General features: G+C 42.6%; 1 protein-coding gene and 1 pseudogene across 5 annotated transcripts in view; one reads left to right on the top strand and one right to left on the bottom strand.

Moving 5' to 3' along the window:
• Positions 1-5,675: 5,675 nt before the first annotated feature.
• LOC133384146 (kelch-like protein 21) lies at positions 5,676-12,543 on the bottom strand (annotated as a pseudogene).
• Positions 9,938-27,040, top strand: part of CEP162 (centrosomal protein 162) — a 72,144-nt gene continuing 55,041 nt past the window's right edge. Inside the window, exons 1-5 of one of the 5 annotated variants that reach the window (XM_061623262.1) lie at positions 9,938-9,975; positions 13,012-13,122; positions 18,896-19,031; positions 22,877-23,026; positions 23,924-24,110. In XM_061623262.1, the coding sequence (XP_061479246.1) occupies positions 13,063-13,122; positions 18,896-19,031; positions 22,877-23,026; positions 23,924-24,110 (533 nt within the window). In that variant the 5' untranslated portion in view covers positions 9,938-9,975; positions 13,012-13,062. The other 4 variants (XM_061623261.1, XM_061623258.1, XM_061623260.1 and 1 more) reach the window with 4 other exon arrangements.

Raw genomic sequence — 27,040 nt, 5'->3', positions numbered from 1 at the left:
AAAAACAATTACAGCACACTTTAAAACTGAATTAAGTTAGATTAAAAGCACTGGAAAAGAGGAAGGTTTTAACCTGGTGCCGAAAGGACAGCAGCGTCGGCGCCAAGCGCACCTCGTCAGGGAGGCTATTCCACAGTTCGGGGGCCACCACTGAGAAGGCCCTAGTTCGTGTTACCACCCTCCGAGCCTCTCTGTGGGTCGGAGCTCGCAGGAGGGCCTTCGATGTAGAACGTAGTGTACAGGCAGGTTCATATTGGGAGAGGCGTTCCAACACGTATTGTGGTCCCGTGCCGTATAAGGCTTTATAGGTCAAGACCAGCACTTTGAATCTGGCCCGGAAGCAAATTGGAAGTCAGTGCAAGCGGGCCAGAATAGTGTGTGTTCAGAGGTTGGACCAGATTATATATAGGTCACTTGTTGCCCTTTTATTCTACATATATTCCTACTAATTTGAAAATAGGCCTAATTATGTATATAAGTGAAACCTGGGGGCCAATGGAATCCCAGGAAATGGAGAAACAGAATTCCAAACCTGAATCTTCAACAGTGGTTCCTGTAGGGTCTGACAAACTGTGTTGATGTTTTCAGATGAGGACATAGGCATATGAACAAGGCATTTGACCTCTTCAGCAGAACAGTTTAATTGAACAGTGGTGCAGTATTCTAAAGCCGTGTGCCCCTCACAACAAACATCCTGATCACACACACGCCTGAGAGTGCTATTTTCTGAAGATATTTGAGAGATAGTATGGTCAAGGAGGCAAAGAGCAATGAATCCACATCAGACATCTTAAAGGCAGTTCAGCTACTACAAAAACGTATTTTCCATCCACACAATCCATGCATCCAAAAGGTAGCATGCTCTGATAGAATTACAACCAAAAGGCACCATCATTGAATGGATTTGTCTATTTTTTCTATTCAGAGGTTGCCACAATAATCAAGGATGCAATCATGTGCATGCTTACTTGAGAGTTAGCCACACTGAGCATAGTGAGACTTTCTTCTGGGAAATGTATTTAGGATGGATCAGGCTTCATGTCAGTGAATGCCACCTGATGCCCTATAGCAATCATGCATGTTATGTATAGGGTCTACTTATCAAATGCAAATGCTAGCAAAGTAATTTTTCAAGTGAGACAACAATATCTCACAAAATGTAGCATCGGGGTTGGTCACAGGAGGCCCTGGGCCAAATCCCTCTCAGCATGAAGTTCACTAAGTGACCAGGGCAAGGAACTACCTCCCAGCCTCAGAGGGTTGTTATGAAAATGAGTAAGAGCTGCAAATATTTTGCACAGTGAAGAGTGCTGCAGACATTATCCATATGAAGAAGTCAGTTATAGAAGGTATTTCTTCAGCTCCAGAAAGTAACCTGAATGAAAATAAAGTAAGTCTATCTAGAAGACCTCACAGGAGAAATACATTAAATTGAATTAACTGCCATGTTGATTTGCTATAGCATTGGGATGAGTAAATAGAGATTTCAGTGTTCTATACTTAGAAAAAGCAGCCTGTTGTAGAATGAAAAACAAAGCCACGTCTTGTATCTTCACTGCTGCTGCTCAGTTGTAGCCTCAGGCTTTAAGCAACCTAGTCATAAATTTGCCAGAGGACCACCAGCTCAATCCCTGCTGAACAAAGCAGAGACAGATGAAGTCATATTGAGCAGTGACACTGAGTATCCATGCCAAAAAACATATTGTAGTTCTAAAATGTTGTCACTTGCTTTTTTTATGTTGTTGCCAATGTAACACCCTATCAGCTTACTTCAGTTTCAGTCAAATACTCTAACATCCATGCTTCATTATAGAGTGCCTTAGATTGTAAAGAGGGAAGGGGGAACCTGTGGCCTTCCAGATGTGGTTGGACTCCAAGTCCCATCAGCTCCAGTCAGCATAACAAATGATCAGGGAGGATGAGAGTTGGAGTTCAGTAACATCTGGAGAGCCACAGCTTCCCTACCTCTGTTGTAAACCATTATGTGAGATATAGGCTGCAATCCTGAACACAATTCCTAGGAAATAAGCCCAACTGAACATACAGGATTTATGTTCAAGCAAAAATACATAGGATTGTGCAGCTGCTGGCTATCCACCCTTGCTGCTTGAAGCAAACACCTTTGTATCTGCCTCTTGACTTTTACCTTCTTCCCATTAAGAGTCAGCTACAAACCAATAACAAAGACTAAAGGAATTTCAAACCGCTACTATATTCCAAATTCTTCACTTCACCTCTGGAAAATGTCCAGTCCGCCTTTGGTTTCAGAGTCTTGTTACTACAAAGCAAATCTTCCTTCATGCACAGCAGTGTATAGGTGAGCAAGCAGGCAAGGGAGTGGTGGATCATGATGAGTGCAGGCCCTCACCCTATTCAGTTGGGCAGCTACTGCTGTACATGCCACCTAACTTATGGGTTCACCAAAAACCATGAGAAGGAAAGGTTCCACACTGAAACACCCTCCACTTCACGTTGAAACGCTCCACACAGAAACATCCCACTCCACACAGAAACACCCCTACATTCCCTTACCCACACTGAACTCCCATACCGAAGGACTGATTAAAAGCGTGAGCACATGGATGATAAATTGTAAGCAGGCAGTCTCTGCTACTCCACGTTATCAATGTTGATTACAAGGCGCGTCTGTTAAGCCGCCATCCTTACTTTCCGATTTGTGAAGCCTGAGCCAACATGAGAAAGCCTTAAAGCTGATCTTAAACCAGCAGTTTGTTTGTTTGTTCGTTCACAAAACTTAAACCAAAGTCTACACACGCTTCCTTAAAAGGAAGCCCCATTTTGCTCAAAGAAGACTTGCTCCCAAATTTAAACCTGGAACTTTCACAAACAGGCTGCCACCATATTTTTCTACCACAACTATTTTTATTCATTCTTCCGTTACTTTCTTTATAGCAGTGTGAACTGCATTGCCCCCCTCTGGAAGCATGAGATAATGCATTCCTGGTATGTTCTCTACAGCTGGAGGCATAATAGAATCGTCTTCAATCCTAAACACTTCGATGGAAGTAAAAAAACCAGAGTTTTCAAGTGAATGTGACACAATGAGAGGCAACAACGTTCGCGGAATATTTTTATGATGATGATGTCATCGACACACCCAGCAGCAAACTGCTGCAAGAGGAAAGTTGAAAACAAAGCAATCTTTTCATTTTTGGGGGACGGTGTAAAAGCCAGAACGGAAAGGAACAGGCCGGAACGAGCCCTTTATAAATGAAATTGATGCCAAAAACACTGGGATGTGTTAGAGACACTTGAGAACAACATTTAGGAACAAAAACCATTCCGATAGGATTTTATTAACCCTTTAACAACCAAAATGCCCTCCAGAATGAAACAGCCCGGAACGGCGACTTCCCAGCGAGCCAGACCTCTGAAATTCGGCAGTCCCACGTGACTACATGGGATGCATGCAATAAGACACAAAACTTCCACGAAAACCATGTTCCGATACCCGTTCTGGGCTATAATACGCTTTTACGTAAAACAGCCCGGAACGGCGACTTCCCAGCAAGCCAGACCTCCGAAATTCGCCAGTCCCACATGACTACATGGGATGCATGCAATAAGACACAAAACTTCCACGAAAACCATGTTCCGATACCCGTTCTGGGCTATAATACGCTTTTACGTAAAACAGCCCAGAACGGTGACTTCCCAGCGAGCCAGACCTCCGAAATTCGCCAGTCCCACGTGACTACATGGGATGCATGCAATAAGACACAAAACTTCCACGAAAACCACGTTCCGATACCCGTTCCAGGCTATAATACGATTTTACATAAAACAGCCCGGAACGGCGACTTCCCAATGAGCCAGACCTCTCAAATTCACCAGTCCCACATGACTACATGGGATACATGCAATAAGAAACAAAACTTCCACATAAGCCACGTTCCATGCAATAATACATCTTTCTGAACAGAGCCCAGAACTACATCTGAACCAGCCAAGTCAATCAAATGCACCAGTCATGCATAACTGTGTGAGTCAATTTTCTGGGCCACAAGCTTTCTCAGCAACCACTTTCACTTGCATACACACAAGCAAAGATTTGTGCTATGCGCTTCAATTGTTTTCAATGTTATATAGCCAAATATAACTTCAGTTAATTTAACAACAGAGACAAATTTCATTTGATGTCAAATTTAAATTGGTACTGCTGAAAGTTAAGGGCACACTTCTGTATTTTTGTGAATACTTTGATTCTCTTATGTTACTGTAATATATATTAAAGATGACCTTTCATTCCAACGAGCGGTAGTGTTTATTTATAAATTATACAGTCATCTACACAAAACATCCTGAATGAAATGTTGATAGTATGCAAATTTAACTGCAAAACAAATTGCTCCAATAAATATTACTTAGTTGGCAGCTCTAGTAATGATTAATGAGGTATGTGTGTGAAAACAATATAGTACATTGTTGTTTTTCTTTCCTAGCAAGGTTTTTGTAGTAAGCTATACAGTAGGGCCCCGCTTTACAGTGTTCCGCTTTAAGGCGTTCCGCTGATACGGCGGCTTTCATTTTCCATTTTAAAGGGTTTTTTCCCCTTTTGCAACATTTTGTGCCGTTTTTGCGCGACGCAGCCCATTAAAGTCAATGGGGTTCCGCTTTACGGCGTTTTCCACTTGACGGCGGACCCGCCGTATAAGTGGGGCCCTACTGTACTAGTATTGAATGCAATTACAGATAGCTTTTGGTGCTAGAGAATAGCTGCAGTTTACTCTTCTTCCCACAGGGGCACTATAAGAACTGTTGGTCTCTGCAGAGACAGGATGGTCCCTTCTTTTTTCAGACAAAAAAGGCAGCAGCCCAGGTATGCTATATTTATACTGTGGAGGTGGCTCAGTGACAGCAAGTAGCGTCTTCTCTCATTACTTACAGCAGAAAAGTCATGAGTAAAAGCCGGCCAACTTGCCTCTCCAATCTCTCTCTCTCTCCCCAATTCACCAGCCATTCGCAACCTGGTAGCAGCACCAATAGTGCTGCTTAGTGGACTTATAAACAGCAAGAAAGGGTATTGCTGATCACCCCAGTGGTTCCTGGGTCATCCTGTTATCTCTCATTTCCCAACAAAAGGAGAGGCAGCAACATGTGCGGTTAGTGAATTTGGTAGGTCTGGCTCATTGGAAAGTCGCCGTTCCGGGCTGTTTTACGTAAAAGCGTATTATAGCCCAGAACGGGTATCCGAACATGGTTTTCGTGGAAGTTTTGTGTCTTATTGCATGCATCCCATGTAGTCATGTGGGATTGGTGAATTTGGGAGATCTGGCTCGCTGGGAAGTCACAGTTCCGGGCTGTTTTACGTAAAAGCGTATTATAGAAATCAATGGAGAAACCCAAGATTTTACCATAGTTCGTGACTGAGCATCAGCGTGTCTACCTCCCAAATGAAAGGTGATAGCAAAGAGATAGGCCTTACTACCTTGTGTGAAAAATTGGATTTTTAAAACATGTAAAAGTGCAGCGTGTCTGCATGCAAGTCAGTGGAGCAGAGGCTTCTGGATGCAAGTGAGCGCTGGATTTGGGGTAGGAGAAAGTCTTAGAAGACATACATTGATTTCTGAGGATGCTTTTCACTTCCGCGGGGTGAGGGGGCATTTTGAAATGGCGTCTCTTGGGTGATCTCAGAAATCGCCCCAAACACACGATTCTATTTTTCTTATCTATGTATCCTATTCCCCCTTATCACCATGCAGTCATGTGATCTCACGTGGAGCCCTGCTGAGAGAAAATGTGGGTTTTATTTTTAAGTGTGCGTGAGAGGAGTGAAAGGAAGAGGAATCGTTTGTTCCATGTGACAGCGGGGAAAAAAAGACTAATCTCTTCTCCCACCCCCCAGATTTTCCTCGCCAATAGGGGCTGCTTCATGTGACCATCGCATAGCTAATCGCCGTAGTTGGTGCTTGCGCTACGGTGGCCCAGCGGATTCGGTTTGTTTCCTAGGAAACCACTGCTGACGCTTGGCACGAACGGGACCAAGTTGTTCCGTGGATCGTTCCATGGAGAGTCCCGCCTCGCCAGGTGAAGTCCCGGGAGGACATTTAGAAGCGAGTCTTACCTTCGCCTTCTCAAATCCCGGGGGAGGATGAGGAAAAAATAGACAGCATAGCCTTGAGGCCTCTCAGGCATGCCGGAGTGGGCGATGTGTGCCTTCGTTGGCTCCTGGCAATTTATGGGAACTTTAAAAGGAAACAGGCAGATTCACAAAGCGTAGACCTATCCACAGGTATAGCAGCTTGTGGAACCGCTGCCTCTGTGTATCAATTCTGACTTAGGGTTGCCAGGTTGGAACCATCCAAAAACCTGAGAAAATGGGGGTGGGCCCTAGTGACATCATAGGGCGGGCCCTAGTGGCATCATTAAACATGATACATTGTATCAACCACAGTTGCTTGGAGCATACCATTCAAAAAAAAATTATCTGGAGATTAAAATAGAAATCTTACCTAAAATAGGGTGTTCCTAGGTCCATCTGAAGTGACAAGGTCATTCTTTCTCACAAGCTTAGGGTGATGCAAAATGGAAATGGACTGCCTTCAAGTTGATCCCAGATAGGGTCTTCATGGTAAGCAGTATTCAGACAGAGGTGGTTTACTATTGCCTTCCTCTGAGTCTGAGAGGCAGTGACTGGCCCAAGGTCACCCAGGGAGCTTCATGGCTGTGTGAGGATTCAAACCCTGGTCTGCCAGGTCACAGTTCAATGCCTTTAGGGAACATTTAATCTCGCTTACTTGCTTCTGGCAAGAAGGGTTTACGTGCCCTCAGGCCAGGCCATTATTGGAAGAAAGGAGCCTAGTGTTGCAGAGATGTTAGATGGGAGCACAGATGGATGCCCCTGAAGGCAGCAATTCTAAACATGCTTATTAAGGAACTAAGCCCATAGAACTCAATAGGAGTTACTTCTGAGTAGATATGGTTGCAGCCATGTTAAATTAAACCAGAACTATCACTAGAAGCTAAAATGGTGAAACTGAGGTTATCATACTTTGGACACATCATGAGAAGACATGATTCACTAGAAAAGACAACAATGCTGGGAAAAACAAGGGAGTAGAAAAAGAGGAAGGCCAAACAAGAGATGGCTTGATTCCAGAAAGGAAGCCACAGACCTGAACTTACAAAATCTGAACAGGGTGGTTTACGACAGATGCTCTTGGAGACCACTGATTCATAGGGTCGCCATAAATGGTAATCGACTTGAAGGCACATAAGAACAACATCATCACTGATTACCTGATTGCCTGGGGGGGGGGGAACCTGACTCGCCATAGGAGACCAAGCAACATTCCCAATATTCCCAGTATGGTGGTCCAAAGCAGAAAGACCATGTTTTGCCTTGAGATCACCTGTGATTGAGGCAAAGCTTTAAACTAGAGACTTAGCTCATTCTCTCAACTGTGGGACCAGCTAACTCGCACTAAACAGGAAGCGTTTAGACATCTGGGTGCACAAGACGGGTGTAAATTAATTTGCTGCCTCCTGACCCCAGTTTTCAAACCAAATCCACCTGATTTCATGGCTCCATAACACAGGCTTGCTCAGGTCTCTGTGCCAGAAACATAACCAAGAGACTGCTTGAATAATTCATTTTGCAACTCTTCTTTTTCTCTCTCTCTCACACACACTCTGCAGGGTTTTCATCTGGCTTAAAAAAAATGTTTGATTTAGCCCCAGAGAGGGACCAAATCACCATAGAAACATTTAGCAGATTTCAGATCAGAAAAGTCAAACCCGAAGCTGTTGATCCCCCTCAGGTCAGACAGAATGATTCAGATCTATTTTTAATCAGCGTTTGTGGTTCCTATTCCCTGCTTTTCAAGCCCACCAGTTCAGAATCCCTATCAGACGCTTAAAAAAAAAAAGTTAAAAATCACCTCCTCCCTCGCGACCTCCACAGAAACAGGCCACAATACACTTCTGGATTTTGCAACCTTTTAAGAGAACGGGTGGAGGGAGAGAATGGAGTTTAAATTAGTTAAAGGAAACAAGAGGAAAGGGCTGTAGCTCAGTAGCAGAGCATCTGCTTTGCATTCAAAAGGTCCCGGGTTCAATCCTTGGCAGCATCTCCAGGTAGGGCTGGGAGAGACCCCTGCCTGAAACCCTGGAGAGCCACTGCCAGTCAGTGTAGACAATACTGAGTTAGATGCAGCCAGGGTCTGATTCTGTATAAAGCAGCGCTCTACGTTCCTACTTAAACCAGCCTTCAATTCAGAACAATGAGGTCTGGAATCTTTATTTTGTTTTGTTTTATGGCAAAGGGCTGTAAGCTTGGTGGCAGAGCATCTGCTTTGCATGCAGAAATTCCCAGCTTCAGTCCCCAACATCTCCAGTAGCGCTGGGAGAGGCCCCTTGGCTGAAACCCTAGACAGCCATTGCCAGTCAGTGTGGACTACACTGAGCCAGATGAGCCAAGGGCCTGAATCAGTATAAGGCCGCTTCCTGGGTTTTCTGTGCAGATCCTGGAGGTGAGCAGGACCACCAACGCCCCTTTGCTATCATTTAAATGCAATCCCTCCACCGCACCTTGTGGCAATGAGTTCCATAAGTCAACTGTGTGTGGTGTGAAGAGGTCCTTCTTTTTGTTTGTCCTGAAAATCTTCCCTATCAGTCTCATTGGGTGATTCCAAGTTGAGCTTCCCCCTCCACACTCGTCACCCCTCGGTCATGACATGAGATGGCCAGGTTGGTTACCTTTTCCTCCCTTGAGAAGTACATAGAGCTGAAGGAGGAAGCTGAAAGAACAACACTCTTTTCTAATTCCTCTTTCATCTCAATATGTTTTTCAAGGCTCCTATTGAATCTACGGGATCCGACTTTTATCCAGATTGCTTTTATCCAGATTACTTTATTTTTCTGTGCGTTGAGGGGGCACGCTGATTTGAGGGGGAGTAGAAGGGACCAGAAGTAGTGGTGCCCACAGCACTCGCTCAAAGGAAACTCTCAGTCACCCATCTGGAAAGCGGAGATAATACTGTCTTTTTTTTTTACTTATTTATTGTGAAGATTGCCGAGTTAATGTACTCAAAGAGCACTAAACACTCAGTGTTCTATATAAATGCTAATTCTTTATATATAATGCTACCCTTAGAGGACTCTCATGAAGTGAGCTTCATGGCTGTGGGGGATTCGAACCTTTGTCTCTCAGGTCCTAGTCCAACATCTTAACCACTACACCACACTGGCTCTCAATGCCTTTTGACCCCTGTGCAAAAAAGTCCCACGAGGCACCCCCGCACCCCCTCCTACTCCCTGGGCTGTGCTGCTGGGGTTCAGATGAGCAGAGGCTCGGCCAGGCGTTTCCCTCTCGAGCTGCTATTGCTGGGCCTATAAATAACTGGCTGTAATGCAAAGCGGACACTGGGGAGGCCAAACACACACACCCTTGCACCAGCCTCCTCCTCCTCCAGCAGGGGGTCAAAGCAAAAGGGACATCATCTTTGGGAGGGCAGGAGTCCCAACAGCATCCAGTGGGGACCGGGTCCCTCCCCGCTGTAGCACAGCCTGCCAAGTCCGGCCAGGGTACTGCCTTTCCTGTGGTGGCCCCCTCGCCTTCAAGAGCAGGCAAGCACCATCAGGCTCTCTTTAGCCCCAGCAGCAGCTATGCTGGCTTGGCTGTTCAGAGGCTGGTGTGTTTTTGTCAGAGCTTGGAAAAGTTACTTTTTTTGAACTACAACTCCCATCAGCCCCAGCCACCATGGCCACTGGATTGGACTGATGGGAGTTGTAGTTCAAAAAAGTAACTTTTCCAAGCTCTGGTTTTTGTCCCCCCAAGGGGAGGAAGGGCGAGCCAACGGGAATCCCTCCACCCAGGGAGTCCCTCAAGCAGCAGGCGAGGGCAGCAGCCAGCAGTCAGAGCCAGGGCCGCCGACTCTCACCGGTGACATAGACGTCGTTGCCAAGGGCAACGGCGCTGTAGCCGCCGCCGAGGTGCTCGGGGAACTCGGCCAGGTACCGCCAGTGCCCGGTGCGCGGGTTGAAGCAGTCGACGGTGACGAGCTCGTCGCAGTCGCGGTCGCAGCCGCCGAGGAGGCCGAGGATCTGGGCCAGGCCAGTGGAGGGGCGCGGGCGGAGGCGGGCGCAGGGCCCGCGGTCGTGGCGGTCCAGGCGGCCGGCCTGGAAGAGGCGCGCCTCGGCCACCAGGCGCAGGCAGGCCTCAGAGCGCGCCGCCAGCGGCTCGCCCTCCACGTGCGCCAGGAGGGCGAAGCGGTGGACGACGGGCAGGCGGACGTGGGCCAGCAGCTGGGACAGGAGTGGGGCGCTGGCGGGCGGCTCGGCGCGCACCCAGCGCAGGGCCAGGGCGAAGGCCGCCTCCTCCTTGGGGACGCGTAGCGCAGGTAGGAGAGGAGCCGCGGCAGAGGGAGGCGCTCCAACTGGGCGGCCAGCTCGCCCTCGGCGGCGTGGCGCAGGACGCGGCGGCGGCGGCAGCCAGCGGCGCGCAGGCGAAGGCCTCGCCAAACTCCTGTAGGTCCAGGGCGGCTGTCGGCTCCAGGCGCGCCGCCAGCCAGGCGCCGCACGCCTCCTTGACGGCCGGGAACTGGAGCAGGTCGGCGGCGCGCAGGAGGCGCTCGGCCAGCTCCGGCCCTCCCGGCGGCGTCACCCGGCCCGTGTAGGCGAAGTCCAGCAGCAGTGCCAGGCACTCGGGCTCCACGCCGTGCAGCCACACCCGCGCCGCTCGCGCCTCCCGCCGCCGAACATGGCGCGGAAGTAGCCCGAGGCCTCCGCCAGTACCCTGCCTCACTGAGAAAGGGCTGGAAGGCGGCCAGCCACATCCCAACGTATGCGTGTGTCAATCACGCATGCGTGGCTGAGGGGGCCGCTGAAAAGCCGGAGATCCACCTGTTTAATGAAAGTATGGCCGGAGCGCGGAGACGGCCCCCTTTTGCAGAAAACCGGAGATGAGGGACACTCGACTTCATATCCTTGTTGTAAACTCCCTAGAGAGGCATCTGGCTGGCCGACATTAGAAACAGAATGCTGGGCTAGAAAGATCTGTGATCTGATCAAGCATGGCAGGTCTCTTCACCCATAGTTAACACTGATCAATGTATGTAAAGTCTGCATACGATTGGCCCATGCTGGTGAAATTGGCTTTACCGATTTCATTGGGGGAAAATTAGGCATAGTAGGATAGCTGGGTCACACATGCAGCTGGGCTGATGTTGCAGCCCTATACACACTTGCCTGGGAGTAAGCACTATTGCGCTCACAGGGCTTTATTCCGAGCAGACATGTATATGATTGCACTGAAAGCTTTTGTTAGATGTGTTGTTAAATTTGTATAACGATAAATGCAGCTAAATGGCTGGTACATTTTATGAAGAAATTGAATTTTTTATTTTTACAAAAGGCTGAAATAAAATTTACTTGTACTTAATTGCACAGATTGTCAGTAAAGTGCTACAAAATTATTTCTTGTGCCTTTCAAAAAGAGATCAGGTTATGTGTCATGAGAGGTGGCATTTGTAATCTTCTTACCATGTTTTCTGAGACTTTTTCCATGTGCCTACATAACAGTATCATGTTGCTTTGAACTGTCTGCAGTCATTTTTGTTTTATACTGTGCTCCCAAAGTGTAGTCTAGATTTCAGATGGGCCATGAGTAAGATATGCAGTGAGCTTACTGGTATACTGCCTAAACTGGGTTTGTTTTATTTTGTGTATGTAGTTGTCATGTGTAAAGAGTTTTTTAAATGTAACATTAGATCCTAATCTGGACACTTTATTACTTTTTATAAATATGATATGTATTCATGGATCCTCAATTACTTTAAGTAAGGGTTTCAAAGGTCTGTTATCCATCTGTATTGGCTCTGGAAGGGAATTTTGTTGGAAGGTAAGCTTGCCAATGTGCTTGTTGTATTGCTTTAACTAAATTTTGGGAAATATTTTCATTATTTACTGAGCTGTGGAAAAATAAGACAATCATATGGCTAGAAAGTAACTAAGATAATCAAGTTGCCCAATGTAGCAAAATAAGGCGCCTAGAATTATTTCAATCTCTGAACCTTTTCTGTAGTATTGGTTTGATGGAGAGAGTGACTTTGAGTATATCTGTTTTGTTTGCTTGTTTATTCATATGGGGTCACCAGCATTCGAGGTGTTTTACCGAGTAGTGCAAACAAAATACAGGTTTGCATTCCAGCAAGATTGCAGTCTATTCCAAGGACAGAACCTTAGCTGAGAAGAGCCATCATTTTAAGGCTGCAGTCCTATGCATAAGCACTTGAAGTACATGGTTTCTGAACTGGAATGTAAAAGAACATAAGAAAATATCTGCTAGATTGGACCATCTAGTCCAGCATCTTGTTCTCACAATGGCCAACCAGCAACACAAGCAACACTTGAGCAACAACACTCTCCCCACTTGTGATTCACAATAATTGGTAATCACTGACATACTGCCTCCAACACTGGAGGTAGTATATAATCATCATTTCTAGTAGTCACTGGTTATCCTCCACAAAGTTACCTATAGTTCTTATATGAGGCATTAGATGGATTATGGTCATGTCCCATCCCGCAGAGGCTGAATCTTTTAAGTTTAAGTTCAAGCATTAAGTCCACAGAATATATGCAATTTAAGTGAAATGGCTATCCAGATCTTTATATATATTTATTTATAAAAGTATTTATATTCCACCCTCTCACAAAACAACAATATAAAAGCACTTAGAAACAATACAAACAATCATTAAAATGACTGGCTGGCTACTCAAAAAAATTTTTAAACGGCTGCTTAGACCTGTCAGCACAAAGAAAGTCTTGAAGAGATGCCTGAAAGTCAAAAATGAAGATGCCTGCAGAATCTCTGCCAGAAGATTGTTCCACAACATGGAACAGGTGACATATTTGAATATGAATGGTTTGTTATAGGTCATGTGTCAGACAATGTAAGCTGAGAGCAGACTGGAGAATTGTAAACTGATAATTCCAATATTTGGCTGCAATAATTAAATTTATGCTTTGTTCTTGTTTTCATTGTAGTATCTACTTAGTCATTTCAATGATTTGGAAGTTTAACCTCAGTTCCTGGCCATGGCTCACCGGTTTTCGAAAGAAGACATAGACGAACAGTTTGAACATTTTTTAAGAGAGGTATGATTATGTTTTTTCTTTTAAGTGTATAGCTCCATTGATATACTTGCGCCTTGTGCCTCTTTCTAAGAGCTTATAGAGAGTCCCCAGGGCTTAATATCAACCGAATCTTCTCTTGGCCAGCAGTTGTAAGAAGAGGGTTTCTTATTATGTTTAGCTGCTTACAAGTGTCCCATTTGCCTTGCACTGGTTGTCAGTGTAGCCATTTGCTAAAAAACTATAGCTCAGGCCATCCATTACCAACACGCTATACCTTTTTACATGAATCCAAACTCCAGAATGTGTGTATTTTGTTACTACACAAACTACTTAATGAGATAATTTAGATGGAAATTGTTGTTGTTGTTGAACACTTAAAATGTGCTATATTGCCTATTATTTAAGTTATGCCTCCATCCTTAGTGTTTATGTGGAATGAAAATTCTGATGATGGAATTCTTCTTCATGAAAGCGTTTGTAGGATTTGCATTGCAGTAAATGTGGATAGGATAACAGTTATAATCCAATTTGTCAGTAGGCCTAAACCATCCTAAATCTCAATATTTTAGCTCAAATATGTTGTGAACCAAGCTGTTATTCTGAGGCTGTATAGTGTGGTGTAGTGGTTAAAAGGTGTTGGACTACGACCTGAGAGACCAGGGTTCGAATCCCCACACAGCCATGAAGCTCACTGGATGACCTTGGGCCAGTCACTGCCTCTCAGCCTCAGAGGAAGGCAATGGTAAACCACCTCTGAATACCGCTTACCATGAAAACCCTATTCATAGGGTTGCCATAAGTCAGAATCGACTTGAAGGCAGTCCATTTCCTTTTCCTATACAGGTTAGTTATCGTTTAATGCACTTGAATTAACTTTTTACATTCACAGTCAGGGTGATTTCATAATTGTGGCTGGAGTATGATCTTAAAACAGAGTTAGTACAGAACTGCTTTTCCCCCCCAAAAGTAACTATCTGGAGAAATGTGGTCTGTATGTGTATCCTATATCAAAACTCTAAACTTAGTAGCTCCTATGACTGACGTATAAACTGTGACTTTAGATTAATGTAATTAAATCATGGAAGACAGGGCTTTCAGTCTCTTTTGTGAGAGAGAGCAAAATATGCATCTTTGTAAAAATTAGAAATAAGCTAAAGAGATCATGGAATCTGTGTTTTTTATTACCACCTTTGACTGTTACATACTTCCTCCAAACTAAAGGATTTGAAGCTAGTCACTGTGAGGTCTGTGACCATGGATGATGGGTCAGTAAGACTGTTCTTTAGTTACCATTCTTTATTGAATGTGAAGACATGAAAGCTGGAGCAAGTATTGAGCAGCCATAGAGGGGATCCTGTTGCTTCCTTTCAAGTGGGAGGAGGAGAAAAAGGGGACATCAGAAGAAAAAAGAACCTGGCAATTGCTGTGTATACATTGTAACCATTGCATATATGTTAGGGGTAATGTAAGTTGAGCAATTAATCTGCACAAGAGTCAGCCATTCTGCACATTCACCAGGCTTCATGGAGATTTTGCGCATAATCGGTCCATGAAGGTGGAACTGTGCACATTTCCCAGTCTCAATATACATAATTGCAACAGACCTTGTACATTCTCTGGATAATAAGCATGTACCCTGGTCAGTATGCATGGTTTGAAGAAGCATGTCCTCTTTTTCTATATTTAGTTCAGTAGTGTGCAATCTGTGCCCCTTGCTTCTGGCCCAATCTACTGCTTCTGGACCACTGCCGAATGTTAGGTCGCCCCACAGCGTATTCTCCCACTGATCAAACAAGCAGCTGGAAGAAGGGATGGGGCTCCAGTAATTTTTTTCTGATGTCCAGCCTTCTTTTTACCACTTCAGGTGTTTCCCAATCCCACAACCCTGGTGAAAATTGCCCCCCATACTGTTATTAATCTTAGAAAAAAGTGTTTGAAAGGTAGAATGGTTATTTGTGTGGGGCAGAGGCAGGCGCTTGTTGTTCTCCAAGCTACCTGATCCTATTTTTTTCCCTTTCCTTTGAATGTTGGTGCCCGTACATTTAGAGTTCTTTTGGGATGTTATGGCAGCCAGTGGTGGCTGGTGCCAGCAGAATGGAAGGCAGGAAGACCAACAGGAAGTGGAGACAGAACCAACTAATTCTAGTTTGTCCCCATCCTCCTTCCTGCTGAGTTCTGCAAGGGCAACACTGAGGCTACAGAGGAGGAGGCAGCTGGCAAGCAGGCCACCCCCCTGGAGTGGTTTTAAGTAGGAAGGTGGCATATGGGAGCTGGCTGAGCACAGACTGAGGTTGGTGGGGCAGTGCCTCGTTCTCCCCAATGGACCAGCCTCCAGTAATTGCAGCCAGTGGGTGCACAGTAGGGACAAGGAGAAGGAAGGTTATGTGTTTGTGTGAGAGGATGAATTTGCCTCTGTGGATTTTACTCTTCTATGTACAGCATGAGGAAAGGTGGTAACACAGCACTCCTTTTTACCCATACAGGGTTGTATTCAACTAAGGCCTACTCAGAGTAGACCTAATAAACTTAATGTCTATTAATGGCATTGGGTCTACTCTGAGTATGACTTGGATGCAACTTTTATGTTCTGTAAAATGCTTAATGGTGCACATCATTCATGAGGCAACCTGATTTAGTTAATACTGTATGCCAGTTTTTAAATGGCACTCTCATGCTGTGTGTTAGCTTACCGGTAAGAACCATTGTTTAGATCTAAATCGCACAGCTGACTCTCTCCAGCGGCTTTGTGTATACCATGTTTTTGCGTGCCCATATAGAGTTTTCTTGTTTGTCAGACCAGTGTTGAGAAGGTACACTTAGAAAGGCTTGGGGAATTACTTTCTTTTTCAATATTTCTCTTTATGGTTGTGATGAGGCAATTGATATATCAGGGACCTGTAATGGCAATTTTTCTGTAAGTGTTTTCTTTCCCAGCTGTTTCTCTGCTGTTTTTGAAGTTGACAAGATGGCTGGACGTGGAAGGTTTCCAGATCTCAGTTGCAACATCTGGGGAGGTTTCAATTTCTTCAGTGACAATACTCTGAGGGGTATCAGCATCATCCAGGTTCTACTTGCTGAGCAGTGGATGCAGTTAGTCACAAAAGAAATAGCGAGTGATAACAGAAGTTGCATCAAGCACCTGTCAGTAGTTCCCAACTCAATTGTTTTGCGGCATTGGTATTGCATTAATACTTGTTCTCTGCCTTAAATAGCAGAACATAACTTTGACTTTGTTATTTATGTGCTATGTATTAAAATTGTATTAAAAACATAAATCTGTTTTCTCTGGATAATTCAATAGTTTAGAAGAGTAAAAATAAATGCTGTTTTGTCTTCACTACTTAAGGGCTGCTTCATATACTGTGTTTCACTACATAGAATGTCTAGAAAAAGTATACAACTTGCATGATTGGTTCAGATGTAAAACCAAACAATGGTTTACACTAACCGTAATTTAGATTCCATACCTTGGTTTGTGTTCCAGACATATAGGTAACCCTTGGTTTATGTAAGTTCCTTCTCTCCCACTTTCCATGAGAAACCATGGATGCTGTCCGAAACATTGGCCTCCAAGGGTAGAATGATATCCATACCATGATTTGTCAGTTGGCATGCAACACCAAGATACAACTTCAAATCATGGTTTATGATCCTGCCCACTCACAAACCATAACTGGTTATTTGTCATTGGTACAGATTTCATTACAACCATGGTTGGTTGTTACATCAGAACTGTAAGCCACTGATATAAAAAAATGTTAAGTAATTTATTGTGCACCAACAGGCTTGAAAGGGAGAGAACAAAATTCTTCCAGATTACAGATGCTTATTGCCTGAAAGCAATTCTTAGTCAATCCAGGTGATTAGAAAAGCAGCTATTTGCAAGCCTGGCTTTGTAGTTCTCGTCTATTCACTTCTTTAAAATGATGGAGATTAGGAAGTTATTTTTATTTTATTTTAGGGAGTTTAACCTCTTAACTCACACAGTTATGCAATGAGCTAGTTGTTTTGGTGTGTTGTCCAATGGCCTTCCCTGTGATAGGAAAGCTTCACTGTATAGGAAAGCTTAGCTGTGATAAGGTTCCATTAACCTACGAACAATAACTTCAAATTTGTGAACTTACTGTGTCATATTGCAGTAAGACTAAATGCATTGTATAGTACATATTGGTAGCAGTTCACTTTTCCTCATCTGAGCTTACACTTTAATATTTATTGACTGAAAAAAGTATTTCTAAACCGCTTTATATTTTTGAAATTACTAACCAGTGTACAAGCAGCACAAAAAAACACAATGAAACAATATAATAAAAACAGAAATCCAGTCGTTTGGGGCTCAACCTTGCACATCAGGGAAAACCTGCACAAAAAGGTGTATGTTTAGAAGACTTCTAAAGCAAACAATTGATAGTGTTTCAAGTATGGCAGAAGGAAAGACATTCCAAAGTGTAGGGACAACAGCTGAGAATGCCTATTTTGAGGTTTGCCATATGATATTCTGTTGGGTGCTGTGCCATGAGTAACATTTCCCCAGATAAGTCTAAGTACTCTTACAGGTCTATGCAGGGGCAGGCAGTCCTTTGGGTAACTAGTGTCCTGGCAATAGTTAGACACAACATCCTCAGAGTATATATGCAGGTTCTGCTACAGTTATGTAAGCTGAGAAAGATCAGTGTAGAACTTTTCATTTCAAAGTGTGTGTTAAGATAAATTAACAACTATACCCAACTTCTTGTAATATTGTTGAAGAAGAAAAAAACTATTAACCTGATTACATGATTTATTGTAACATAAATAATATTTGTGATTCCTATGAGACATAATTGGACATCAGTATTAGAAAAATTGAAGATATTGCTATGTCTTTCCTAGGGAATATTTAAAGTTTTCTTAAGTTAAAATGACAACAAAATTTAAAAAAGGTTAGAATGGCAAATCACAGCTGGCTTCTAAGAAATTGGTGGGAGAACATTAGGTCTCCCAGGACACTCTACTGCTGACCTGAAAGTTGGCATTCTTCTGGGCAGGAATTTCAGAGGGAGACAACATTGTGACACAGCTGAATTAGAATTTACCACGAAGTTTGCTTCAGTTGAGATGATTGCACAACAGATATTAATGGAAACTTAGCAAGGATGGAATGATTTGTGTATTATTAATTACTGCTGTTGTGAATGGTCACTTTAAGCTTTGCATAGAATTGTGACAGACTGTTTTTGCATTTCATTGCCACTTAACTCTTCTGTTTATCATTTACCCCCTCTATACCCAGGGTTTATATGTACTTGTCAGCTAAGGATAACACTTCACACATCTGATGAAATGGACTAGTCCACAAAAGCTTATGCCTTAACAAATATGTTAGACTTTAATGTGTCATAAGTCTCTTTGTTGAGTTTGTACAGATATTCTCAACCACAGTGCCTGTTCTAGCCTACAGATGGCAGCATATATGTAGTGCAAAGGGGAAATGGGCACTTTCTTTCCATTGCTAGGAATGGCAGCAATGTGGTATACTGGAGAGCAATCGGAGATGAATCAGTGAGCCAAAATAGAAGAGATGCTCAAGCACAAATACTGCACTTTGGTATTCTGGTCTTCCACCAAATTACTATGGGGATGATCAAGTCCAAATTAATTACTGAATTACCCATTGAATTTTTAGCACATTCTTAATTCTCCTTGAAATTGGCAGGGCTTAAAAGTGCTTAGCTTTGGATGGATCATGCCCTATTTTATGGAGACACAAGAAAAATAAACCATAACAGCACAAGTAATTCAGCTTCTGATTCAGTCTCTTTCAGATGATTCGTTTGGAAATGAGCAAAAGAAAAAATCCAGCATTCCTGATACTTTGGGGCAGGCCACAAACAAGGAAATGAAGAAGAATTCTGTGCCATGGTGGCTATCTGAGGATGATTCGAATGATGGTAGTGAATTCTGTTTGATTCTGTGTCTTTACTATTTGATTCTTGTCTTTACTATTTGTGGCCACATGGTGGCAATCAGGCCTTTTGTGTTCAAAAGCTGCTCTTTATTATTATTTTTTTACTAATAGAATTACTGCAGTTCATGTCTTTCACTGAGTGATTTTCAATTTTGAAGACGATGTTCTTAAAATACAAAAAATTAAAGCAAGCCATTGCAAAAGTTATGGCCTATGTATGAATCTAGTTATTCATTTTGCAACTTCACAAGTATCCTAGTTTTTTTACTCTTTCAACCATTTATTTATAGAATTTTCAAACATTAGCGGTACTTAGCTATCAGATATTAGTCAGTGGCGTTGGCGCTAACAGGGATGAAATGCATGCCATCTTTAGCAATAACCTGGAAGGTGAAGTTGCTAGATCATTGTGCTGGCATACAATAGAATTGTGAAGCAAAGATCAATGGCTGGGATCCAGAGAATCCCATGCACCAGCAGAATACATTGGGAGCATATTGGTTATCTTTTCCAGTTGCAATGCTCATGAAGCTTTTAGATCCCAGGCAGTTTTTTTAAAATTTATCTCACCCTTTCTCCCAGAAGGAACCCAGGGCAGCAAACAACAAACTCTAAAACATCTTTAAAACAAAACATCTCTTAATATTTTAAAAAATATATAGGAACTGTATTGACCAATGAAGTGCTCTGAGAGACCATAGTCATACAGTATGCTTTTGTTTCTCATCCAAAATAAATATCACTTTCAGCCACGTTTATCTGTTCAAACCTTGCTCTGGGTGCCATCACCAAGTAAAGTGAGGCAGGTGGCTCCAGAGGAAGGACTTTCTCAGCAGTTACACCTGGCTGTATGACCGCCCCCCTAGAGAGCTCACCTGGTCTATTATTTATCTATTTGGACCATATCTATTAAACCAAGAGTAGGGATGTTGAATAATCAACGGGAACACACTGACTGACCAAGATGACATAAAAGGAAGATGGAAGCAATATACTGAAGAACTATATAAAAGAGATGCAAAGGTGACAGATTCATTCACGGAGGAACCGTATGATGAAGAACCAGAAATTTTAGAATGTGAGGTGAAAGCTCTTAAAATGCTTGCAAGAAACAAATCATCAGGAACAGATGGCATACCAATAGAGTTGCTACAAGTTACTGAGACTGAATCTGTCCAGATTTTGACAAAAAATTGTCAACAAATATGGAAAACTTAACAATAGTCCACAGACTGGAAGTGTTCAATATATATCTCAATTCCAAACAAAGGGGTCCCAGGGAATGCAGTAATTATTGAACTATTGCCTAATATCTCATGCAAGTAAAGTAATGCTCAAGATTCTACAACAAAGGCTCTTACCATATATGGAGCGAGAAATGCCAGATGTCCAAGCTGGATTTAGAAAAGGAAGAGGTACCAGAGATCATATCGCAAACATATGTTGGATAATGGAACGGAGCAAGGAATTTCAGAAGAAAATCACCCTGTGCTTTATAGATTACAGCAAAGCCTTTGATTGTGTAGATCATGAAAAACTATGGAATGCTTTAAAAGAAATGGGAGTACCACAGCATCTGATTGTCCTGATGCGCATCCTATACTCTGGACAAGAGGCTACTATAAGGACAGAATATGGAGAAACAGACTGGTTCCCCATCAGAAAGGGTGTGAGATGGGTGTATTTTATCACCCTATCTGAGAGCCAGTGTGACGTAGTGGTTACGGTGTTGGACTATGACTTGGGAGACCAGGGTTCGAATCCTCACACAGCCATGAAGTTCACTGGGTGACCTTCGGCCAGGCACTGTCTCTCAGAGGAAGGCAGTGGTAAACCCCCTCTGAATACCGCTTACCACGAAAGCCCTATTCATAGGGTCGCCATAATTCAGAATCAATTTGAAGGCAGTCCATTTGTTTAATCTATATGCAGAACATATCATACGGGAAGCGGGATTGGACCAAGATGAAGGAGGTGTGAAAATTAGAGGGAGACATATCAATAATTTAAGATATGCAGACCATACTACTAGCAGAAACCAGTAATGATCTGAAACGAATGCTGATGAAAGTTAAAGAGGAAAGCACAAAAGCAGGACTACAGCTGAACATCAAGAAGACTAAAGTAATGACAACAGAAGATTTATGTAACTTTAAAGTTAACAATAAGGACATTGAACTTGTCAAGGATTATCAATACCTCGGCACAGTCATTAACCAAAATGGAGACAATAGTCAGGAAATCAGAAGAAGACTAGGACTGGGGAGGGCAGCTATGAGAGAACTAGAAAAGATCCTCAAATGCAAAGATGTATCACTGAACACCAAAGTCAGGATCATTCAGACCATGGTATTCCAAATCTCTATGTGTGGATGTGAAAGTTGGACAGTGAAAAAAGTGGATAAGAGCAAAATCAACTCATTTGAAATGTGGTGTTGAATGAGAGCTTTGGGCATACCATGGACTGCGAAAAAGACAAATAATTGTGTGTCAGAACTGTCACTAGAAGCTAAAATGATGAAACTGAGGTTATCATACTTTGGTCACATAATGAGAAGACATGATTCACTAGAAAAGACAATAATGCTGGGAAAAACAGAAGGGAGTAGAAAAAGGGGAAGGCCAAACGAGATGGTTTGATTCCATAAAAGAAGCCAAGACCTGAACAGGGTGGTTTATAACAGATGCTGTTGGAGGTCGCTGATTCATAGGGTCCCCATAAGTCGTAATTGACTTGGAGGCACATAACAACAATACTGCTTAACAAAGAAGACTCTCTCTAAGCAGTGTAGAGAAAATGAAAAAACAATTGTTACAAAAATAAACAAACCATTAGTATAAATTACTAATAAATATATACAGATAGTAGTAATTTCCTGATTCATATGTTCTGATAGCTTATTTACAATGTATTTTAAATGTTATAACATTTATATTATCAAAATTAATTATTTGTTTCATTTGTGATATTGTGTTTGAATGGACATTGAACTGTTACTGTAATGTTATATTGATGTGCAGTCTTTCTTTTGTGTTGTGAGCTGCTTTGAGTGCATTTGTGTGGAAAAGCAGCATACAAATTGAATGAATAAATAAATGAATAATAATTCCTTCTCCTTCTGACATATCTCCCCACTTGACATCTCTCAGGTTCCTGGCTTTCACCCAGGACTCCACCCATCGACCCTGGCTCTCACCCAGGGCCCAAACAGATGCACAGATCACCCCCCAGATCTGACAGCGCAGAGGATTCCTGGAGCTTGCTGTCATCACCTTGGTCTCTCATTCTGGGCTTGCTTTTTATGGGCAGGCACCCAGGTTGATGGAAGCTTCCTCAGCCTACCCACAGCTATGTCTCATTCTGCTGCTTTTTACACACCCAGTTCCAGAATACAGCAGGTTGGGTTTGATGAGTTTCCTAGGGGGTCCCAGGGATGGCAAACAGAGCATTCCTGCACTCACAATTCTTTCTCTAGCTCTGCAAACCTCTCCTCTTCTGGCTGTTTATGGTCATTTTGGTGTCAGATGAAGACTTTTCTAATTTTGACAGACCTTTAAAAAATTTTGATTTTAAAAAATTGTAAACCACTGTTGACATGTGAATTTTTTAGCCATGCTCTGAAACTGGTTTTATCTCTGTCCGTGCTGACACTTTTTTAAAGCTACCATTGGTTTTATGATACTGTATTTTACTCTTTTATGTTTATGAGCCGCCAAGAAACCATGCTATGGGGTAACCAACCTATATGAAATCTGTAAATAAATACATATTCATGTGTTCCGGTATAGACTTTTACTTCAATCTTTTCTTTACCCTTGTGTTTTAAGGAATCCGCGGTACAAGTGGTAGCTTCCTGAAGTCACGAAGGCCTTCTCATGCTATCGTGGAAGTGGATGAAGATCATGCAGGAGGCATTCAGCTCCAGCAGACTCATGGGGTTTCTGGTTCTTTAAGCAAAGATAGCCTGGAAACTAATGGTAAAAGTGGTTAAGACACTCGCACCTCCTTCCTGAGCCTGCTATGTTTTTGCTGATTAGTAACTAACCAATTATAGGTACAGTATTGTGGGTTTTTAAACGGGTAGATATGTTGAATTATTAAGAATTCTGAACTGATCTCCTTAAAACAATATTATATTTATTTTTGTGCCATTACCACAATTTAAGACATGCTGGGATTGATTTGGAGATTATAGCACAGTTCAATCCTATTGAAATCAGTAGGGCTTTAGTTTTCTCTCAATTGCTCTTATTACAATTTACCTCAGTCCAGCAGCCTGTTCCAAACATAGGAGCTCTGATGGACATGCACTCCTACCCAGAACATCTTCCTTAACGGGTTTCTGTCAAGAGGGCCAGTTTGTGCACATATTCCTTTGTAGTCCTAGGTTGGCTTTGTCTATTGAAAAAACCACGCACAATTGCACATACACATCTGTGGAGTGCCTGTGACACTCTCGTATTTTGGAATGAATATGTTTAAGATCAAGTCATAGGGCGGTATTCAACTACTGTGTCCCATCAGCACAGGGATTTCCACTTGCGCAGTAGTACTTCCTTCTGTGTGGGCCCCGTGCACTCCCAAAATCTGCTCTAGAAGAGATTTAAGGGGCTCATGGGGGGGAGGAGAGGAGGAGAACATTCCATTGCTCAAGCGGAATTCCTTGTGCTGACGGAACAAGAGAGTGTCATGTTAGATTCCACCTACACTTTTGCTGATGCAGTCTGTATTTTCTTGATTCCTTACTTGGCAGTGTCTGGATATTAGTCAGTTTCCCCCTGCAATTACCCTCTGCTGAAAATAGATGCACAATTTATTCTATTGATTTTATATTCTTGTATTACTATTTATATTCTGATGCTTTAAAATTTTAGATTCAGTTGTGGCTTCTGGCCCTAATGAGAATTTTTTGGGAGCTGGATTGGATACTTTGGAAGAACAAGAAGAAAAGGAGAAGTTCTTTGCTGACCTTGAGAAAGAAGCATCATCTACCATAGACTATTCAAAATTAAATAAGGAACTGGATTCCAATGATTCTGAAGTATTACAAGCATTTCTACGGTAAGGTTAAAATAAAAACCAGTAGTTCAGAACTCTAAAGTTTGGAACATGCTTGTGATAATTTCAGTAAGAGATTCTTAAGCTAGACTTAATGGATAGAGAAATGTCCAAGGGTGGTATTCAGTGCTACTCCTACTGAGAGTAGACCCATTGAAGTTAATAGGCATGACTAGTTTTGATTCATTTAATTTTAATATGTCTACTATGAGTAGGACTTAGTTGAATACCAGCTCATGTTTTGAAACAATGAAACCTCAATTCTTTGCTCAGAGTAACCTGTGCAAATTAAATATTCATGTTACAGCAAATTTATACTGATGAATCTGGTTGCAAAATGTGTGGTTTTGCGACAGTTAAAGTTAGAATGGAGCTTGCTTTGTTAAAGGAGAAGACGCACTAGATAACAGAAGTAAATGAGCAAAAGAGTGAGACTAGGAGTGGGAGGAAGGCAGAGGTTTCTACATGGAATAGAAGTGCGACTTCCAGACTTTTTGGAGGATCATCTATATAGCTGAAATGTTAATAATGGCCGTTAGCCATAATAATTAAAAATGGAGCCTCCATATTTGGGTGCAGTTGCCACCCACTTCCAAATGCTGGCAGTCTGCGACACACTTTATGTAGGAAAAATCGGACTGACTACTGTAAAGAAACAGAGTACTAGACAGAGCTTTGGTTTGGTCCAGACATTAACAGAGCTAACAGACCCTTTAGTATACTATGAAGCTATCATCCATAAACACAAATAGACCAAAGTTGCTGGTAATTTGCTAATTCTCATTTTGTTTTTAATAAATGTTTCTGAGTTCCAGAATAAGCTTTGTTGGATTCCTGAAATTGCATGGTTTAATGCACATAGATATGCATAGATCATGTACAGTCATACTATGTGCAGCGTGCCTTAAAGAACTTTTTGTTTTTCTTTTATTTGTTGTATTAAACTGTGAGGCATAACACAATTATTTAAAAATTGAAAAAGTATACAAACTACAAGAGTGCTTTAAATAAAAGTTGGATTGTGGAGACAGCTACCCTGTGTTACAACTGTAGCAGTAATGTGTTGACTAAGTAAAAACAAAAGTACTTGCCTTTGGATATAAATCCACCATTTGCATGTGATACGTGGACCAAACTGAGCACGTTTGGTCCCATCAATACATTGGGAATTTCTTTACTCATTCTAGTCCTTGGAAAAGTCCTTTTGATTCAGCAAAGATCCCCATTTTATTTTGTTTTTTGTTTTGTTTAAGATCTGGAGACTTACAGCTGCATGCAAATTCTGCTGTGCCTTATGTTTTCTGGATCAGAAACATCACGTGCTTTATGGATCAGAATTATACAGTTCTTATGTTACATCTGAAAAAATGTTACGGTCTGTTATAGGAGCCCCAAAAGGCACTCCTGTTGTGCTGTTGAGATTAAGACAGAAATTTTGCCTGTCAAGATGAAGTTTCAACTGAATTTGTTGTATCTATTGAATTAAACTCCATTGCTTATGTTAGGAAAACTACCCAAGGATATTAGAATAAATTCAAGCAAGCTTTTGAATAAGATACCCAAGCTAAGAGAATCACCTAAAGTATATAAGATTATAGAGAATCTTTTTCATGGAAGGAACCTTGGAGTTGCAAAAGAAGGAAAAAATTAAGATTGGTATATACAGTCATTTATCCATTGCTTGGGTCCAGTAATGATGGACCCGTGGTATGCTATGATAAAATTTCCCTATAGATCTGAATCCTATTTACCCTTGCGAAATGTATTTACTTTGCTTTGGATTCCTAAATTCCATCATCAGTTCAGATGGCCAACTCTATTTCTTCTTTCCACCTAATTCCAAGGAAGCTGTCTCGGTTTTAAACCACTGTCTGGCATCAGTGGTGGACTGGATGAGGGTGAACAAATTGAAGCTTAATCCAGACAAGACAGAGGTACTCCTGGTCAATCATAAGGCGAATCAGGGAATAGGGATACAGCCTGTGCTGGATGGGGTTACACTCCCCCTGAAGACACAGGTTCACAGTTTGGGTGTGCTCCTGGACTCAGCGTTAAATTTGGAGTCCCAGGTTTCTGCAGTGGCCAGGAGTGCTTTTGCACAGTTAAGATTAGTGCACCAACTGTGCCCTTTCCTTGAGCCATCTGATCTGGCCATGGTGACACATGCCTTAGTTACATCCCGTTTAGATTACTGTAACGTGCTGTACGTGGGGCTGCCTCTGAAGACTGTTTGGAAACTTCAGTTGGTACAACGTGCTGCAGCCAGAACGTTAACTGGGTCTGGTTAGAGGGACCATACGACTCCCCGTTACAAAAGCTCCACTGGTTGCCAGTCTGTTTCCGGACACAATTCAAAGTGCTGGTGATGACCTATAAAGCCCTATACGGCTTAGGTCCAGGCTATTTATCAGACTGTATCTCCCTGTATGAGCCTGGCCGGGCCCTGAGATCCTCAGGAGAGGCCCTTCTCTCAATGCCCACATCTTCTCAAGTACTAGTGGGAATGCGTGGTGGCTGCCCCTAGGCTTTGGAATTCCCTTCCTAGGGAGGTAAGAATGACCCCCTCCCTGCAGTCTTTCCGCCGACAAGCAAAGACCTTCTTATTCCAACAAGCCTTTGGACTTGAAGGCTGTTAAGGATAGGGCGTGAAGGGTGCTGCATTGCTAATGTCTATTATATTATTTTTAAACTAGTTTGAACTCTTAGCTATATGTGTGTATGGTTTTAATATTGGAAATAGTTTAATCTTATTTTAATGTAGACTTTGTATGTTCTTAATTATATTTATTTTTATCTGGAAGCCGCTGTGAGTTCTAGTTTTGGGGAAATGGCGGGGTATAAATAAAGACAATAAGAATATAATAACTTCTTTCATTCCATGCAGCACACCTCTGTCTCCATCACTGAGCTGGTTTGCATGTCACCCTGAGCTA

This window comes from Rhineura floridana, chromosome 4 (genome assembly GCF_030035675.1).
Source record: "Rhineura floridana isolate rRhiFlo1 chromosome 4, rRhiFlo1.hap2, whole genome shotgun sequence".
NCBI lineage: Eukaryota > Metazoa > Chordata > Lepidosauria > Squamata > Rhineuridae > Rhineura > Rhineura floridana.
This window is presented reverse-complemented; position numbering and strand designations above follow the sequence as displayed.